Genomic DNA, 20411 nt, shown 5'->3' on the forward strand with positions numbered 1-20411 from the left:
TCCTTGCACGGAACTTCAATGCAGTTGAAGACCATTATAGACCCAGCAAAGCCTGCGCTATGTTTGGTTGTTTGTCCGTGTTCTCTCTCCTTTTAAATGCTCAGTGCCAAGTAAGGAAGCAGCACGTACTCTTTTTAAAGTCTTTGTGGTGAGTCAGCAGAGGTTTGAACCACCGACCTCCCAGACTCAGAGTACTGCTACCTGCGAGGGTAATGACAGTAAAGTGAGAAGGTAATTTTAAAATCGAGTTTCATCGGGTACGTTGTCCCCAAGTAATGGAGATGGGGGGGGGGGGATACCAAGATGTGGGCACGATCGCACAGGCTTGATGGGCCAAAAGGCCTCTTCCTGCGTTGAAATCCCTTAAATATTCCCTTCTACGATATCTATGGTTTTGATTGTTGTCTCCTCTCTCGTGTAGAGGTGGAATAACCTAGTTTGTATAACGATGTGATCATATTATACTTTATTCTTGTTTTATTACTCGCAATAACATGAACTGCGTCAGCAATTAAATTAAAGAAGAAATGTAATTTTTGGGATTATTTAATTTTGACCTGTAATACCCCCTCACCGGGAGCGGCGCTGTGCGTCACACTCTCACATCGACAGTTGCGTCCTTATTTAATTTTTACCGATTGCTTTGGTTTGGACATTAAATCTCACATCGAGGCGAATTTGCTTCCTCGAAACCGATAATATATCATTCATATATATATATATATATATATATATATATATATATATATATATATATGTATGTATATCCATAGTTATCTAATCTGTCCACACAAGCCCGTTCAGTATCCATCTGGAATATCGAATTAACTTTGGGTCCAGGAACCGGATATACAATGTATGACGTTGATGTTGTTGTTGTTTGTTGAACTATGGAAAAGGTGAAAATAATATCTCAAGGCTATAGGGGCTCACAGTATGGAGGATTTGGAATGACGGTCGTTTGGTTTTCTTGGGAAATGGAACAAAAAAAACAAACAACTTCCGGTCATGTGACTTCCCTGAATCCGACCTCGTTGCTCAACTCAGGTCAGACTGCGGAATTCCCTCCGTCACGTCACGTCATCACCGATCAAGGTGAGAGATGGGGGATTCTCACTTGTTTTGCACTGTCGGCCGTCTCGGGTTTCTTGCTTCTTCATCTTGAATCTCAAATATTAGAGCGTCAACTCGATTGTTCTTGCGTTCAACAGGTGAATGAACTAATCAGAAGGATTTTAATATTGTACCAACGTTGTGCACTTTATAATTGGTGTTGTCGCGGTTGTAGCGTTATGCTCAGCGTGTGGGAGGTCGGTGGTTCGAATCCCGTCATCCGAGTCGTACAAAAGTCTTTAACAACGGTACAAGTATGCCTGGTGTTGGCTTCATGGTTTGGGTGGTGGGCTTGGGATCCTGGGATCCTGAGTTCAAATCCCACTCGGCTGTTGAATTAATACCAGGTGGGGTTGACTCGTCTTGTCATCCTTCCGAGGTCGGCAAAATGAGTGTCAGCATGCTGGTATCCTGTGTCAGAGTGGTGAACCATCCAGGATTGTGCCCAATAGCCCAGGAGACTGCTTAGGCAGCACCAACGCTCTGCACAGAGTATGGTCCCGATGGGTGGATGGAATGGGACGTGCTACTTCCTTGCTCGACGCTGAGCAAACAACCACAGAGTTGGCAAAGGAGGTGTTTCAGTGCTCATGATTCAGTGCGCGGACGCCATATTGGTTGGCAAGTTAAACAAGTTAGAAAAGGTAAACAAAGCAAAGAATTGGCGTCACCTTCCAATTGCATCAAGTCAGAATAACGAGATAAACGTGCCACATTGTGGAGCTACTGCTGCTGCTACTTGATGGAGGGGGGATTTGGGGAATTTCCCTGTTTTTGTGTTCTTGTTGTTGTTGTTGATGTTGTTTTTGTTAATCCCTGGCAATGCACTTGAAATTGCCATTCCCCTGTCGAGTGGGGCAACTTAGTTAAATATAGCATAACAATTGTGCATTTTGTGAGGAAAGCACCAAATTTGGCACACTAGTAGCTTATCATATTCTGAACAGATTTGGATATTGGGCCATCTCAAAATTTTTGATGGCAGTGGAAAATGGCTGCCACAGCCATCAGCGGCTGAATTTGAGATGGCCCAATATCCAAATCTGTTCATAATATGATAGGCTACTAGTGTGCCAAATTTGGTGCTTTCCTCACAAAATGCACAATTGTTATGCTGAGTTGCCCCACTACCCTCCACACCCTCCGTCAAAATATTTTGTACTAGTAGTGATTGAATTAGTGACATTTTAACGTCTGACATTTAAAAAATGATAAATGTGCGGTGCATCCTTTTTGAGCACAAACTGATTTAAAAAGGCTCCGAACCACACAAACAGTTTCACATCAGCAGGACGTCGTGGGAAACACGATTTTTTTTACCTCTGCCACCGAAGGTGGAGGGAATATTTTCACCCCTCTCTGTCTGTTTGTCTGTTTGTCGCCGACAGGTCACAATTTTCAGGCGATCTTCACGAAACTTCACCACATGGTGGAGTTTGTCATAGGGAAGAAGCCAATTGTTTTTGAGGTTAAAAGGTCAACATACGCCAAAGGTCAACAAATTTATCACATTTCTAAAATCCTCAATTTTCATCCGATTGACGAGAAATTTCAAGAGGATTTTCATATCGGCTTACTGAATTCAACCACCAATTAATTTTTAAGGTCAACATTATAAGATCAGCAAAGGTCAACCTTCGAGGCGGTGGTCTTGAAGGATTTTCATATCGGCTTACTGAATTCAGCATTGGTCAACATTGTGGTCATTTTTGAGGTCAACATTGGCCATAAGGTCAACCTTCAAGATGGTGGTCTTGAAGGATTTTCATATCGGCCTACTGATTTCAACTACCAATTATTTTTGAGGTCAACATTGGCCGAAAGGTCAACATTAGCCAATTTTTCTAAGATCCTCAATTTTCATCTAATTGACTTGAAATTTAAAGAGGATTTATATTTTAGGTCACTGAAATCAACCACCAAATTATTTCTGAGGTCATCATGGATCAAAAGGTCAACATAAGCCCAAGGTCAACAATTAAGGTGGTATTTCTGAAATCCTCAATTTTCATCCAATTCACTTGAAATTTGAAGAGGAGTTACATATCTGGTCATTGAATTCAACCACCAATTATTGTTAAGGTCAAATTTGTTTTCTGGATTTTGCAAGTATCATGCTCTACACGACGTCTTATTCTTGTTTCTCTGTTTGTTTATGTGCAGGATATCTCAAAACGTTGTGGACAGATTTGGATGAAGTTTGGTGGGCAGGTTGGGTGTGTGACAAGGTCGAACTGATTAGATTTTCGTGAAGATCCGGATCCGGATCCGGCGTCTTGAAATTTTTAAAGTGATTCTTCACCATTGAGAGATGGGCCAAAAACTATATATACCACGATATCTCAAAAAGTGGTGTTTGAATTCAGCCGAAACTTGCTGCACAGGTTGGGTGTGTGACAAGGAAGAATTGATTCAATATTGGTGAAAACCCCAATCTGGATCCAGATCTGATAACTTTTTAAGTGATTCTTCACCATTGACAGATAGTGCTAAACTGATATGTAGCACAATATCTCAAAAAAGTTGTGGACAGATTTGGTTGAAACTTGGTAGACAGGTTGGGGGTGTGACAAGGACGAATTGATTCGATTTTTGGTGAAGATCCGAATCCAGATCTTGATGCGGGAATTATTTGATTTTTTATATTGATTTTTTTTACCTTTGAGAGATAGGGCCAAAACCGATATGGAGCATGATAGTTACCTCCACCACCGAAGGTGAAGGAGGTTACGTTTTCACACCTGTCTGTCTGTTTGTTTGTTTTTGTTTGTGTGCAACATATTTCAAAAAGTTGTGGACGGATCCGGATGAAATTTGGTCGGCAAGTTGGGTGTGTGACAAGGATGAACTGCTTAGATTTTGGTGAAGATCGAGATCCAGATCCGGATCTGACGACTGGAATTTTTTTGTTAAGTGATTCTTCACCATTGAGAGACAGGTCCAAAAATGATACATGACCTGGTGCCAAAGGAATTAAGTCGCCGTCTCAGATCCCTGGTCAGAGACCAAGTCTCACATCCATAGAGCAAGACTCGGACTTTCGTCCTCCCACGCAGGTACCGGCAGTGCCATACCCCCGAATCCAGTGAATCCATGACTCCCCAGGCCTGAACCAGACTTCTATTGACCTCTGGCTCATAGCCAGCAGAAATGTGAATATCACTGCCAAGGTAAGTTAATCTCTCCGTGACCTCAACATCCTCCCCCACAAACAAGTACAGACAAGATAGCAGCATCCAAAATGTCATTGAAAGCCTGGATCTTAGTTTTGATCCAGGAAACTTGAAATCCTAGTGGCTCTGACTCCTCATTCAGCACCTCGAGGGCCCCCAAAGAGATATCCAGAGTCTCCACAAAGATGACTGCATAGTCTGCGAAATCAAGGTCAGAGATACTGACGTTCCCAAACGATGCACCACAGCTTGATCACTCCGACATCCTCCCCAGAATCCAGTCCATACAAGTGCTGAAAAGTGTGGGGGCCAATACACACCCTTGCCAAACTCCAGGAACAACTGGAAATATGTCAGATATGGTATCACCATATCTCACAGCACTCTGAGTACCAGAGTATAGTTCAAACATCAAATTGATCAGTTTTGGAGGGACCCCACAAAGACCAAAAACCCTCCAGAGGGAATCCCAATTCACCGAATCAAACACTTTACAGAGATCAACATAGGCTGCAAGCAGCCCCTGCCGAAACTCTCATCTTCGTTCAGTGTGGAACTGAAGAGCAAGGATAGGTCAGTCATTGACCTCATTGGTGTAAAGCCTGACTTCTCTGGATGCTGGTGTTCAAGCAGATGGTGATGAACTCTATCGAGAATTATCCGAGCAAAGACCTTGTCCGGCACTGAGAGCAGCGTCACCCCTCGGAAATTGTTGCAGTCTTGGCGATCACCCTTCCCTTTCCAGAGAGGGACAACAAGGCCCCTCTTCCAGTCAGTTGGGATGATGCCTGTGTTCCAGGCAGAGCACAAAACTGCATGCAACGACATGAGTACAGCATTCGCACCAGCCTTGAGAAGTTCAGGATGGATGCCACAGATCCCAGGAGCTTTCCCCTTTTATAACTGGTTCACCACAGCCTGTGTTTCCACACGCGAAGGTGGATCACAGTTGATTGGAGGGTCAGCCATAGGGATAGTAATACTCCTGAAATCCAACTCGACAGCTGATGGATCAGCCTCGTACAGCCACTCGAAGTAACCGGCTCAGCGGGCCTTCACTTTGGAATCCTCTGTCAAGAGCCTACCACCCTCCGCTCTAACTGCAGTACACCGAGGGACGGGCTTGGAGGAACGCAATGCGCGAATTCCCCTGTAAGCGGGACGAGAATCACCTGACCACAGGTGATGCTCTAACCCCTCACAGATTCCTCGCACATAAGCCCCCTTGTCCACCCTTAGCGCATGTACAGTTTTATGCCTCTGCTCCTTGAACAGCTCAGCTTTGCCATTCAGCCTGGCCCTGCAACTGGTCAATGGTATCCAGTATCCCTTGAGAGATAAAATTCTTCTTCACCCTCCGGAGAGTTCCAAGACATCCACCAGCAACATCAAGGATGGTGGTCTTGAAGGTACTCCACAACTCTTCACGATTCTCCAAAGCACCCAGGTCCCCCAAATCCCCACTCAGCCTGTTTGCAAACTCCTCAGCTACCCTCTCATCGTTGAGCTTGCCAACATCCAGCCTAGGATGGGATGGTACCATTCTCCTGGATTTAAGCTGCAACTTCAGAGTTGCGACAACATGCCTGTGGTCGGTGTTGAGGAACTGAGCACTCCAGTCGACCCTGCAGTTCTGGATCATCCTCCAGCGACCATCAACGAGCACGTGGTCGATCTCCTTTGCCACACTACCAGCATTGGAATACCAAGTCCATCGATGAGGCTGTGAGTGCTGAAGCCATGAACCAGCCACACGAAGTCCATGACGTCTTGCAAGGTCACGAACTTAGTGCTATCCTGGTTCACAGTTCCAGATCCATGGGGACCAACACAAAACCATCCCTATCACTTCCAATTGATGCACTAAAACCCCCCAAGACTGGAAGAGTATCTCACCTGGGGCAATGATCAACCACAGACTCGAGCGTGGCATCGAATGCGTCCTTCACAGTGAGATCACTCGCCTTAGTCGGAGCATATCCAGAGACCAGGAAATGACACCCAAGGAGTGATTTATCCTTCGTCTCAAAATACACTCGTTGACAGGTGTTACCTCAATTATCATTGGAGTCAGTTTATTGGACACAGCTACAGCAATTCCTTGGACATGGTAAACATCAGAACGACCAGACCAATCGTAGGGGTAACCACCCACCATGATCTCACTGCAATCTGGTCTCCCAACCTCAGAGAGTGCTGCAACACCAATATCCAATCTCTTGAACTCAGATGATAACACAGAGAGAGGTGATCATCCTCTCTTCGAGCGAGGACATTCCAGGCACCCACCTGAAGGAACTACCTCAGGTTAACCCAAGGAGACCGCCGTCTGGTGGACGACACCTCAGCATCACCCTGACACACACTACCGCAATCTGACCCAGGAAGGTTATGCCATGATTTTCCTCATATCATCAAAGAGTGGGGGTCCCGAAGGCTTTGCCCCAATCCCGTCATCCGGTGAGCTTCCCTGCGCTGGGCAACTTTACAGGAGGTACTCCCACGAAGTGGGTTTTCAGATTTATTTTTGCTTTTAGTTTGTTTTGCGGAATTGAAGGGTTTTACGGTGGCCGGAGTGCAAATTCTGTCAACAGCCTCCAAATAAAAAGTAAGCCAACTGCAGGAGGATGTCCACAGACAAATTTGAACACGAGATATGGATGGCCTTTGGCTCACAAGGAGCTCCTCCGCCCTTTGGCAGGTTTTGTTTTTAACCCTGCTGGGTGTCCATATCCAAACACCCTCCTCACCAGAAAACCTGTTGGGGGAGACGGTTTAGTCGCCGACAATCCGACCATGAAACAGGTTAGTACAGGTTTACATTATACCTGTAGCAAGTCACAGATCTGATCTGTCCTGACCTGACAATATGATGTTAACATGATGTTAACATGTATAATGTTAACATGTATAATGCTTGTCTGCTCTGACAACATGAGTCCATGTCATTGATGCATTATAGGCCAGACCCTTGCTCATCCAACGCGTTAGCCATTCAGATTGTTTATAAGAACAGCCACATCACTGATCCACTCAGATTTCAACTGGTTGTAGGCATCCAAAGTTTCCATGCCTTCATGTCTTTCACGGTGTGAATACTTTTTGTAAACATGAGATAATTTACTTGAGCTCGATATATAATGGTTAGAAAATTCGTCTTGCTTCTGGACCATGCTGTATTTGGCAATTCATATGGGTCTATTACCTGTCTTGCAAAAATATTGCTGCCCAGACAAAGTGTCCAATGTATTGATATATCCAAGCTTCGGGACAAGGTTTGACCCCAAATAGTTGGACATGAAAGCACACAAAGCACGATATGTCAACTAATCATGAACTTGTTTTTTTATTTATTTTTTATTTTTTTAACTGTTGGGGAGCTAAGCTCTGCCCGGGATGGATTGAGGTGCTGGAGCTTCGCTACAGTGCGTTCTGGCAGGACGACACTTCTGATTCTATCTTTGCCAGGGAAGTGAATACAAACAACATGGCGGCACAAACAGCACTGTGGGATAGCTCTGAAAACCCGCAATACCAGCGCAGGCTTTAATTGACCAAATAGTTCCTGCGGTGAATTGGCTTGTAAGGGATCTAAACTTATTAAATTAAATTAACATGCACCCTGCCCCCCCCCCACATCTGTTTATTTATTTGTCCATCTCCTCCCCACCCATCATTTTTGTTTTATGATGACAGTTATTTTCTTGAGCTTGGTCTACCGACTTTCAAATCCATTCTAGAATGAACCATCCACTCTCGATGGATAAATTGTCACTTGAGCCTGCTGCTTCACCAGATCCTGTACGTACGACCACAGATCGATGCTTTACATTCTCACATTCCATTCTCATTTGAAAATGTCAGGCAGAAATTGTGATTGTTTTCTGGTTTTATTTGTAGATGGTTTCTGAATCAACCTCAAGCTCATCACAGCAGCTGCTTTATCTTTTGGAATGCTTTCGTCCACGTCTTTGTCATTTCGTACAACCTCGAACAATGCTGTGCTACATGAACGGTCCGACTCTCAGCCGCCAAGACAAACAGGAGATTCAAGCGAAGTGCGATGTCCAAATTGCTGCTGCAAATCTATTACTCGATAAGGTAATCAGTCTGTTGTCTTCCTTTTTTTTTTTTGGAAATTGATCCTTATTTTGGTTAACATTTCATTGAGAATTTGTATTGCATGCAGTATTTATTGTAATTCTGCACACATAATGCTGTATCAAGTGCTGAACCAGACCCAGATGGTTAATGCGTTCGCTCTGAGTCTGTGGAGGTCAGTGGTTCAAATTCCAGCCGAGTCGTACCGAATATTTTTTTTAAATGATACGTGCTGCTTCCTTGCTTGATGATCGACATATAAGAGAATAGAACATGAGCAAACAATGCTGGGAAGGCAATGGCAAACCACTCAGTTAACTGCTTCGGCAGCACCAACGCTCTGTCAAGAGTATGGTGCATCAACATCAAGTGCTGGTGGGCTGGATCATCAAGCTAGTGCTGCCATCATTGGTGTCTTGACTCATTAATTGCGGAACCTCCAAGTTTGTTTGTGTGCATACAACAGCTAATGCAACTACCCACTAAATAGACCATAAGCAACGGTTCTGGTTCTGGACTTCTGGTTCTGGGTTTGCAGCAGTGGCAGGTTCTCTCAGGGGTCTCTGCCGATTTTCTCAAAGTTAAGTTTCCAGATGTTATCTGTCCTGTTTTAACTGTGTATTTTCTCACCTACATGTTTCTGTGTTTTCCTAGTTTTGGTTTTGTTTCAAAAATCGTGCTATTTTGTGAGTTTTAGTCAACCTTGTCTTTCCGGGTTCCTTGAGGCCTACCCATCCTTCCCCTGCAGGTGTACGATCGTTTTTTTTTTTTTTGTGTTCTCTCCCTATTACCTTCAATTCCTATTTTCCCCACTTTCCCAACACCCCCATCCCTCCCAACTAAACACTCTGTTTCTTATCTTAAACTCAAAAGAAAAAAAGAAAAAAAACGACCTTTCTCCCTGCATACCCATGAGTCCTTCTTCTTCTTCTTCTTCATACACCTTCTTCTTCTTCTTCTTCGTACACCTTCTTCTTCTTCTTCGTACACCTTCTTCTTCTTCTTCGTACACCTTCTTCTTCTTCTTCTTCGTACACCTTATTCTTCTTCTTCGTACACCTTATTCTTCTTCTTCGTACACCTTATTCTTCTTCTTCGTACACCTTATTCTTCTTCTTCGTACACCTTATTCTTCTTCTTCGTACACCTTCTTCTTCTTCTTCTTCGTACACCTTCTTCTTCTTCTTCGTACACCTTATTCTTCTTCTTCGTACACCTTCTTCTTCTTCTTCGTACACCTTCTTCTTCTTCTTCGTACACCTTCTTCTTCTTCTTCGTACACCTTCTTCTTCTTCTTCGTACACCTTCTTCTTCTTCTTCGTACACCTTCTTCTTCTTCGTACACCATCTTCTTCTTCGTACACCATCTTCTTCTTCGTACACCATCTTCTTCTTCGTACACCATCTTCATTCTACTTGAGCTGGTCAACCCACTCTCGCCATTACCTTCACGATTTCTTCCGACAAACTTCCATTCCCGAATCTTACCTATTCTTCAAAAATCCATCAAAAATTAATAATCTTCCTTGTATTCTTTCTATATATACACCTGGAAACACGTTTCTCTCTACTCTTCCTGATACTTTTAATCGACCCAGCAGCTTTTCACTGTGCGTTTACAGTTCCAAATTCACCGTACACATCCACAATTTTACTTCAACCTTCTCTTTTCCGAATGTTAGCAATCTTTATTGAAAATAAATAAATTAGCTTTTGACTATACACCTCCCATAGCCACGTGCTTCCCCTGTAACCACGTGATCGGTTTCTACTCTCTGCATTTACCGATCCAAATTCACCATTCACCTCACGATTTTTTTCTACAACCTTTCCATTACCTAATCTGATGATAACTCTCCCTCAAAAAAAAAAAAATATATATATATATATATATATATATATATATGTATGTATATGTATATGTATATATATATAGACTAGTGATACCCATGCACATGCACGGGATAGCAGTACAACATAGCTGGTAGCAGACGACAGACCGTACACGGGGAATGACAAAAATATGCATTGTGCAAATTGCAAGTGGTACTATGGATCGCCAAGACTTCCCAAACATTGTCGGCATGTCCGCTAAGTGCCACAGCAATTTCATAGTGATCGTGTGACGGCGAGCCGAGTTTTTAGTGTGCAAGCTTGGTATTATAATAGAGATATATATGTCGAGATCAGGTTCCAAGGCTGATTGATATCAAGCAATGTCCACACTGATCGTGGTAGAGAAGAGCTTTAGTTCACATCAAAAATGTATACATGAGAGAGAAAGTGAGACACAGAATACCCACAGTAGACCAGCTCAATCTAACTCTCGCTCGCTTCGCCTTTTGGCTTGCTTTATATACAATTTGTTCTGCCCCCTTGTGGGCCATCTGTTCTCCAATGATAGAGATCAATTTTCTTTGAAGTGGAAAACCCCAGTACTGTTTTCTCTCTTTGGACTGGCAAAGTATTGATCTTTAACTAGGAGGAAGATCTGTTTTTGGTCTTGCAAACTGCTTGCAAACAAAAGGGAAGGCCGCGTTCGACCGGGTCTAGCCTCTGGCTGAAAGATGCAATTGGTCGCTGCCGGTGGCCGTGAGATTGTGTCAGCACAGCCTGCGCAAATCCTTTAGTTTCGTGAGAATAAAGGAAGAATGGTTTCTCATAATCTGGCAGCCCCAAAGCTGGGGCCATCGAGAGTGCTGTTTTTAGTTTGGTAAAATATTCCCCCATCTTCTCGGTCCACTCGATTACATTGGGTTGGTTTTTTGCCCACCACAACATACAGTTCCTTAGTTAGAATTGCATAATCTACAACCCACTCTCTACAGTAGGTTGCCATACCTAGGAATCGCATCATCTCTTTCTTTGTGCGAGGGCGGAGCACTTCTGCAATTGAAGTTATCCTCCCTTTATCCAACTCCCTTTTTCCGTGTGAAATGTGGTGTCCCAGATACTTAACCCTTTCCTTCACTAATTGCAGCTTGTCTTTATTCACCTTGTGGCCTTTTCTTGCCAATGCCTGTTGCAGATGCAGCGTATCTGTTTCACACGCTGCTTTGTTTGGGGAGCAAATGAGCAAATCATCCACATATTGTAGCAGCACTGATTTACCCTCGAAGGCAATATCTTCTAAGTCCTTATGCAAGGCACGTGAAAATAATGTTGGACTATCTGCAAACTATTGCGGTAGGACCGTCCATGTGTATTGACGGCCTTTATACGTGAAGGCAAATAAAAACTGTGATTCCTTATCAATGGGTACGGAGAAATATGCAGAACATAAATCAACGACAGTAAAATGGGTGGAACTTGCAGGTATAGACGTTATCAACCCCTCTGCACTCGGTACCACAGGGTGGACACCTTGAATCACCTCATTTACTTCCCGTAAGTCCTGGACAAACCTCCAGTTATTCTTCTGTGGCTTTTTCACTAGCAGTATAGGTGTGTTACATGGACTTGAAGTTTCTACAATTATACCTTGCTCCTTCAAAGATTCAATTACTGGTGCTACCCCGGCCTCTGCCTCCTTTCAGAGGGGGTATTGGCGCACATTCGGCCAAGGCATTCCAGTTTTGAATTTAACCACTGGGGGCGTTGCCCCAATGATACGGCCCACATCATTGTCATGCGGGGTCCACAATTCTTGTGGGACCCTTTCTATCAAACCTTCTACGTTTCCTCCTTCATTTGCCGTTTCCATCACCAGCTCATGCTTAGGTGGTAGATTAGCCTCCTCCATCAATCCTCGTAACACCTGTTCCTTAAAATCACAAATCTACCCTTCATCGTTCGCTAGCTTATGCACTTGCCAATGCAACATAGTTGTTGTGCAGGTCGCTACTGCCCACTGCAGGCGATAAACCATGAAACCCAAATCCTTCGGGTGATACCCTTTTGCCGTGGTTATTGTCACATGCGAAGTTACTCGCGGCGGGTACTTTGTCAATTGCCTTTGGTTTTCTGTGAGCTTAACCTCCATTGCAACACCTTCCTTACCAATCATCGAACGGCCAATCATTAAATCATTGCATGTTTCCAGACGCGGAGCAATTTTCTCCGCAAATTCAACATCATTTCCATTTTCATCATAATTGATTGTACAATGTGGGGGGTCATAGTAGGTGTGTGTCATTACTTGTGCATTGTCTAGCCACATTTGCATTTCCTTACTTTCAGCTAAGATTGCATTTAAACATATCAAAGCATCACTAATCGGCTGTCTTGGCAGCCTCCACCAATGGACAACTGGGTGCGGTGTCATCAAAATCATCATTGCTGAATGTGCTTTATCCCGGGGAATATCAACAAAAATCCATTTGTTTGTACATGCTATTTTACATCCCAACTTACACAAGTCTCTGCCAAACAGATTCACTGGTATAGTGGTTGTGAGAAGAAATGCGTGTTTTTCCTGTAAGGGTCCACATCTTACTGGTAATTGCGTTGTTGTCTTTAATGTTTGTATCTTACCCCCCAACCCGACTACTTGTGCTTCAGCATTGGATTTTTCGACCCCTGGCAGCTCTTTGGCTGCAATAGTAGAGTGGGTGGTTCCCGTGTCAACTAAAAAGGAAAGTTTCTTACCTGAAATATCTCGAGAGTAGGTCGGCTCCTCTGTTGGTGTTAATGTCAGCATTGCCCCTTGCAACATGGGTCCACCCGCAGTCTGTCAACATGACTTACGATCCTGCGCTTGTCTTGATCCTCCTTCCTGCTGGACCCCCGATCGTCCTCTTTGGGGGCAATTCCTTTACCAAAGTCCTGGTTGTCCGCACTGGAAACATCCTCGCGGTGCAATTGGTTGTACCTGCTCTTGTCCTGCTGCAGTTCTCGAGCGGGTCTGTGGTGGCGTTCGCGTCCAGCCTTTGTTTCTTCCACTCCATTTCTTGGGCCGTCCATCCTGTGCTGCTGGTGGGGGTCTTTGCGGAACTCTCATTTTCCGTCTCCATTGTCTGGCCGCTTCTTCTTCCGAATCTGTGTCATCTTCCTCCAGTTCCCACTTCCTCCAATCCTTATTCTTTCTTTGGTCTGCTACTTTGTCTAACAACACCATCTGCAATACTTCGTCTTTAATTTTTGTCTTTGCGTTCTTCCTTTCTTCCGCTCGGTCCAAACATTGATCAGCCGTTATACAAATCTCACTTGCTTTCTTGCCCTGCCAACCAAGCATTACATACTTTAATTGCTTTTTAATTTGAGGCCTGAGCCCATCTATTACGAAGTTAGTCACCGTTCGCTGCGGTATGTCTGCTTCAACTTGAAAACCCCCATATTGTAAGAGTGTCTGCATTAATCTATCCATGAATTTGGATGCCCGTTCCCCTTGACGTTGCTTTTTTTTTCATAAATCTTATCCCAATCTAGTGCTGGCGGTCGCAACGCTTTCTCAATCTCATCATACAGGCGCTGTCGCTTATCTTGCCGATCTGCGTCGGTGCATCCTGCTGGTTCGTCTGCTGTCCATGCAGCACCTTCCCTAGCTTTTTTCCACACATATGGGGACAACACTGCTTGACATAACACCCCAATGTCGCTATGCGTGCAGCGGTGTGCCTCAACCCACTGCGTTATTAACTCCTTTATTGCTCCTGCATTTCCTCTCAGATGTAACACTCTTTCCTTCATTGATCTTAATTCGATTTCTTTAAATGGTCGGTACACTGACTGAGCTTGCACTGCTCCTGGTCCCGCCAGAGTTATTTCTTGAACCGGGAAGGCAGAGGCTGGCCATCAGCCCCATACTTTCCAGGTTCGGATACAAACTTGGTGTATTCTTCACATATGCAGATGGACACCTGCATTACTTCCCTGAGTTTCCCGCCCTTGCACTACAATCTCAGAGGCAGTTACAGAGGCGGGAGCAATCTCAATCCCTGGTTGTTGCAATCCTTTAACCTGTATTTCTAATTTCAACAGTTTCCGTTTTACCAAATTTCTAGCCGCTTCACTTATTTGTAGGGCCTCTTCTTCCCACATTTTGCAAGCTTCAAGATCTGGCTCTGGTTCTAACTTATCACTTGTCCGTTGTTCTAATCGACATGACAAGTTATCTATAATTTCTGCTCTTAAGGAGCCCCATCTCGGGAATGGGCATGGGTCTTCTTTTGTCCATTTATGCCATAATGCCAATTGAGTACATGACTTAACTCCATATTTTCCATACATCATTCCCTCCACAGTATTCGTGGGTGGGGCATTATTATCCAACTTTAGTTTCGACGTTTTTTTTCCCATTTTTCCTTGGTCCTTCCTAGAGTATTCTTGGGCCGTTCAGTATTTCCCGCCTGGGGGCGTTCTCGGGCTGGGTCAGGCGTCTTTCACACCTTCCCATGGACCCTCACACTCCCTTGCACACCTTCCGTGCCCTCAATCTCCCAACGGAATACCTTGGGTTGGGTCAGGAGTTTTTCACACTCTTTCCCTTCCCTCAATCTCCTGTTTGGACCCTGTCCCCGGAGATGTTCTTGGGTTACCCTTCCCTGGGTTTCTCTCAACCTCCCGTTTGGACCCTGTCCCCAGAGATGTTCTTGGGTTATCCTTCCCTGGGTTTCCCTCAACCTCTGAATGAACCCTAACCTTCCCGGAGTACACCCTTTTGATGTGTACAAAAGCTCCCTCTTCCCGTTCTTTTAAGATAAGGACAGATCACAAAAAGCAGCGAACTTGTATGCCCTGGTGCAAGAAAAGAGGCAGTTCTTCTTACCTTATCTTAAGCCAGCCGGCTCTCTCCTCTTTTGTCTCACCAGAGCAGTTCTTTTCTCCTTGGTCTGCTTATCCTGCCGACTACACCAAATGTCGCGTTCAGGTTCCAAGGCTGATTGAGATCAAGCAATGTCTACACTGATTGTGGTAGAGAAGAGCTTTAATTCACATCAAAAATGTATACATGAGAGAGAAAGTGAGACACAGAATACCCACAGTAGACCAGCCCAATCTAACTCTCGCTCGCTTAGCCTTTTGGCTTGCTCTATATACAATTTGTTCTGCCCCCTTGTAGGCCATCTGTTCTCCAATGATGGATGTGGTGAATTGAGGTGAATTGAGGGACATGACGCGGGATCACATGTTGTGCGTCTCGCGTATAAGGGGAGGTCTCCGCGGTGCGGGGTGATTGTCCCCGGGGCATTGCCATTTACATCGGCTGTTCACTTGATGCTCGTTAACTGAAGGTGCTCATTGACTGGTGAGAATGGAGATTATATCGAACTCCGTGCTTACGCGGATTTAGTCTGCAATGATTAATCGCACATGTATACGTACTGCTTATGTACTCCTAGCTGAACCTGTATTCCCCGGTGTGCCCACAGAAGCGGCTCCAATCAAATGGAATAAAGCCTAAACTCTGAAGGTTCTTCTCTCGCTCTCATTTCAATTTATTCCATTTGGTTTTCTCGGCTCTCTCAACCAACGATGGACAAGATCTACAAACCAGAGAGGTTCGACGCAGACCCAAACGCGACTGACGCAGAAATGAAATGGTCGCATTGGTTCTGTTCCTTCTCACACTATCTGACCATCATCGAGGAGGGAGCTGACAAATTCGCCGCTCTCGTGAATCATGTCTCGCCCAGCGTGTACAGGCTCTTCTCGGAGTGCGACACTTACGAAGCAGCGATCGAGGTGCTGCAAGCGCTCTACGTGAAGCCCAAGAACGAGGTATACATACGACATCTTCTCAACACACGCAAGCAAGCAGCCGGGGAGACAATCGATCAGTTCCTGCAAGCTCTGAATCAGCTGGGAAAAGACGGCAGCTTCCGGGCCGGAAGCGCCGAGGAACACCGAAAGGAAGCCACACGGGAGGCATTCATCCAAGGACTCAGATCAGCCCACATACGGCAACGCTTACTAGAGAAAGCGCAACCCACTCTTGACAAGGTAGTCGATCAGGCACGAGCGATGGATACGGCTCAGCAGCAATCTGAGTCATTTGGGACACCGATGCTGCTAATGAACGCTGCTACGATGGGAACCGAAGGAACCCCACTGGCACAGACACAGCCAGACATAGGGGATGGAGAAACACCCGAGGAGCCGGATACCCAGGCCACGTCAAACTCCTCAGCAACTGCTCAGGTTGGTAAATGCTTCTTTTGTGGGTACAAAAGGCACCCTCGTCAAAAATGTCCCGCCAGAGATGCCACATGCATGAATTGCGACAAGAAAGGGCATTATGCCAGGGTATGTAAATCTACTCTAAGGAGAAATAAACCCACTTCTGCGGCTCTCTACTCGCAAAATAAATTAACTGCAGCCACCCCGGGGAATCTATCCAAGGCTATCATCAACGTACGAATTAACGGGCATATGGCTGAGGCACTGATTGATACCGGTAGCTCTGAAAGTTTCGTCAACAGCTCGCTAGTGAAGGGCAGGAAATGGATAATCCACCCGACTGACAATACGGTATGCATGGCCGCCACCTCACTACAATCCCGCGTACGAGGGTACTGCAATGTTGAATTGGACGTAAAAGGGTACACGCATCGGGATGTAAGGGTACTGGTGCTTCGTGATTTGTGCGCAGACGTAATTCTGGGTCATAATGTCCTCAAGCAGCACACGAGCGTCGAAATACCCTTTGGAGGAAGCAAGCCTCGTCTAATTTTAAATGCGTTGACCACCGCGGAGGTGACGTCCCCCCAGCTGTTCGCTAACTTGTCGCCGGTCTGCAAACCGATAGCGATTAAATCGCGGCGATATACCACTGCTGACATGAATTTCATCACCTCAGAAATCAAGCGATTACTGGAAGAAGGAATTATAGAACCGAGCGATTCGCCATGGCGCGCACAGGTGTTAGTAACCAGCAGTCAGAACCATAAGAAACGAATGGTTGTCGATTATTCCCAAACGGTCAATCGCTTTACCCAACTCGATGCCTACCCCCTGCCGCGCACAGACGAGATGGTCGAACGCGTGGCCAATTATAAGGTATTCAGCACCATAGACTTGCGAAGCGCCTATCATCAAATTCCCATCCGAGAGGAAGACAAACCTTACACCGCATTCCAGGCAGGGAGGCGCCTCTACCAATTCAGGAGAATACCTTTCGGTGTCACGAATGGGGTAGCTTGCTTCCAACGGGTTATGGACGACATCATCTCAGATGAAAACCTCAAAGACACTTTTGTTTACGTGGATAATGTCACAGTGTGCGGTAGGGATCAGGGGGAACATGATAGGAATCTGGACAGATTCTTGAGCATTGCTAGGAAATATAATCTGACTCTCAACCACGAGAAATGCGTATTCTCGGCAAGGTCAATTGACCTTCTCGGCTACACAATAGCCGACGGCACAATTAAGCCTGATCCTGAACGATTGCGCCCACTTCGTGAGCTACCCCCACCTCAGGACCTGCAGGCAATGCGCCGGGTGATCGGCATGTTCGCTTACTATGCAAGATGGATTTCGCAATACTCCGAGAAAATACATCCCCTAGTGCATTGCAAAAACTTTCCACCAGATGCCGCTGTTGTAAGAGCTTTCCACAACCTCAAGGATGATATCAGTAAGTCCGTGGTTTTATCGATCGACAGCTCGGTGCCCTTCGTGGTGGAAACCGACGCTTCAGATCACGCCATAGCTGCTACACTTAATCAGTCTGGGCGGCCGGTCGCGTTCTTCTCGAGAACTCTCTCTAGAAGCGAGCAGAGACACTCAGCGATAGAGAAGGAAGCGTACGCCATCGTCGAAGCGCTGCGGAAATGGAGACATTATTTACTGGGAAACCACTTCACGCTCGTTACGGACCAACGATCCGTGGCATTCATGTTTGATGGGAAAAATAATGGGAAAATTAAGAATGAAAAAATTATGAGATGGCGGATAGACCTAGCTTGCTACAGTTACGACATTGTTTACCGGCCCGGGAAGGAAAACCCTGCTGCAGATACCTTCTCTCGGGTCTACAGTTCGGCAACAATCAGTCAGGCTTTGCAAGACCTACACGTGTCTCTCTGCCACCCAGGGGTAACCAGAATGGCACATTTCGTGCGCAGACAAAATCTTCCCTATTGTGTTGAAGATATTAAACAAATGAATGCTTCATGCCCTGTTTGTGCTGAACTAAAAGCCAGATTCTTTGGCGCGGCATCTGGCAGACTGATCAAGGCCACTTCCCCCTTCGAGAGACTAAACATCGACTTCAAAGGGCCCCTGCCGACCGAGACAGACAACAGATACATATTCACCGTTGTTGATGAATATTCAAGGTTCCCTTTCGCATTTCCGTGCTCGGATATGACCTCGGGCACTGTCGTGAGATGTCTCTCTGACCTCTTCGCTATGTTTGGGAAACCTTCGTACATACATTCAGACAGAGGGCCGTGTTTCATGTCGGCCGGGCTAAAACAATTCCTACTAGAGCTCGGCATAGCAACTAGTCGAACGACGGGTTACAACCCACAGGGAAACGGGCAGGTGGAAAGGTATAATGGAGTTATTTGGAAAGCCGTAACTCTGGCGCTGAAATCGAGAGGACTGGGCCCCGAGCGGTGGGAGGTTACTCTTCCCGACGCTCTGAATTCCATACGCTCTTTGCTCTGCACGTCCACCAATGCAACTCCTCACGAACGAATGTTTACTCACCAGCGACGTTATGTTGACGGTCAAACGGTGCCCAACTGGCTGACCCATCCCGGTACAGTGTTCATGAAACGCCCGGTCCGACAAAGCAAGTATGAACCCCTGGTGGAGGGGGTCGAACTCATTGACACTAATCCAGAGTATGCTCATGTCAGGCACCCGGATGGCAGGGAGACCACTGTGTCGGTTCGCCATCTGGCTCCCTCAGGTACTCCTCCCGCAGGTACACCACCTTCTGGCACTCCTCCTTCTGACATTCCCCCCCAGGAACTCCACCGGGCGACGGGGCTGCCGCGTTCCACCCGAGAGCGATCGAGGAGTCATCCCCGGCACAAGTCGAGGCTCACCAAGAGGATCGGGAGTCTCCCTCAAGTGAAACTGCCATTTACTCCCGGAGAGGTCGACGAATAAGGCCCCCTCGACGACTCAATCTGTAAAGGGGATTATCGGCATTCTCGCTGCTCATGCTCCTATATGCTCATTATATCATATATCGATGCTCATTTCCATGCTCCTACAACTCAAAATAATCACTGCTTGGCATGTATGCTTCTGTAGACCTATTAGTCCGCGTTGCTTGAAATGTATACTCCTATAGTGCTAAAGCAATCATGGTGTGTAAGATGGGCCCCTAGTTGCATTTTAAAGGTGGGGAGAATGTGGTGAATTGAGGTGAATTGAGGGACATGACGCGGGATCACATGTTGTGCGTCTCGCGTATAAGGGGAGGTCTCCGCGGTGCGGGGTGATTGTCCCCGGGGCATTGCCATTTACATCGGCTGTTCACTTGATGCTCGTTGACTGAAGGTGCTCATTGACTGGTGAGAATGGAGATTATATCGAACTCCGTGCTTACGCGGATTTAGTCTGCAATGATTAATCGCACATGTATACGTACTGCTTATGTACTCCTAGCTGAACCTGTATTCCCCGGTGTGCCCACAGAAGCGGCTCCAATCAAATGGAATAAAGCCTAAACTCTGAAGGTTCTTCTCTCGCTCTCATTTCAATGGAGATCAATTTTCTTTGAAGTGGAAAACCCCAGTACTGTTTTCTCTCTTTGGACTGGCAAAGTATTGATCTTTCATTCGCAGGAAGATCTGTTTTTGGTCAATGTTTGGCTAAGAATACCTCGGGTGACAGGAAGATCATTATCACAGCATTCCATCTTTGCTTTGCTCGCCAGATGTTCAGCAGTTAAGATAAATCAATAAATGCTTGTAGCCTTTTTTAAAAGGTTACTTTCGACTGTTTAAAAAGTAATTCTGCCAAAAATGGCTGTTTTTCAGTGTTGGGAGATGTTCACGCTCTCCACAATATATATTGATAGTGAATGCTGTCATTATCATTTAGTGTTGTGGTTCGTAGATCATTGCAGGCACATTATTATTACCCTACTCAATTAGTAGGCCCATCAATTTGGTCATAGCC

The 20411-nt window shown here is 45.6% G+C and overlaps 1 protein-coding gene across 9 annotated transcripts in view; it reads left to right on the forward strand.

The window, feature by feature from the left end:
- Positions 1 to 210: 210 nt before the first annotated feature.
- Positions 211 to 20411, forward strand: part of LOC147030121 (ATP-dependent RNA helicase DHX58-like) — a 187332-nt gene continuing 167131 nt past the window's right edge. For 3 of the 9 annotated variants that reach the window (XM_085873834.1, XM_085873831.1, XM_085873840.1), the window contains exons 1-4: positions 1085 to 1211; positions 7983 to 8087; positions 8187 to 8387; positions 15698 to 16466. In XM_085873834.1, the coding sequence (XP_085729960.1) occupies positions 15801 to 16466 (666 nt within the window). In that variant the 5' untranslated portion in view covers positions 1085 to 1211; positions 7983 to 8087; positions 8187 to 8387; positions 15698 to 15800. Of the gene's footprint in view, positions 232 to 965; positions 1212 to 7982; positions 8088 to 8186; positions 8388 to 15697; positions 16467 to 20411 lie in introns of those variants that run through there. The other 6 variants (XM_085873833.1, XM_085873832.1, XM_085873837.1 and 3 more) reach the window with 6 other exon arrangements.

Source organism: Eptatretus burgeri, chromosome 3 (assembly GCF_056783735.1).
Source record: "Eptatretus burgeri isolate ZD-2024b chromosome 3, Ebu_testis_v1, whole genome shotgun sequence".
NCBI lineage: Eukaryota > Metazoa > Chordata > Myxini > Myxiniformes > Myxinidae > Eptatretus > Eptatretus burgeri.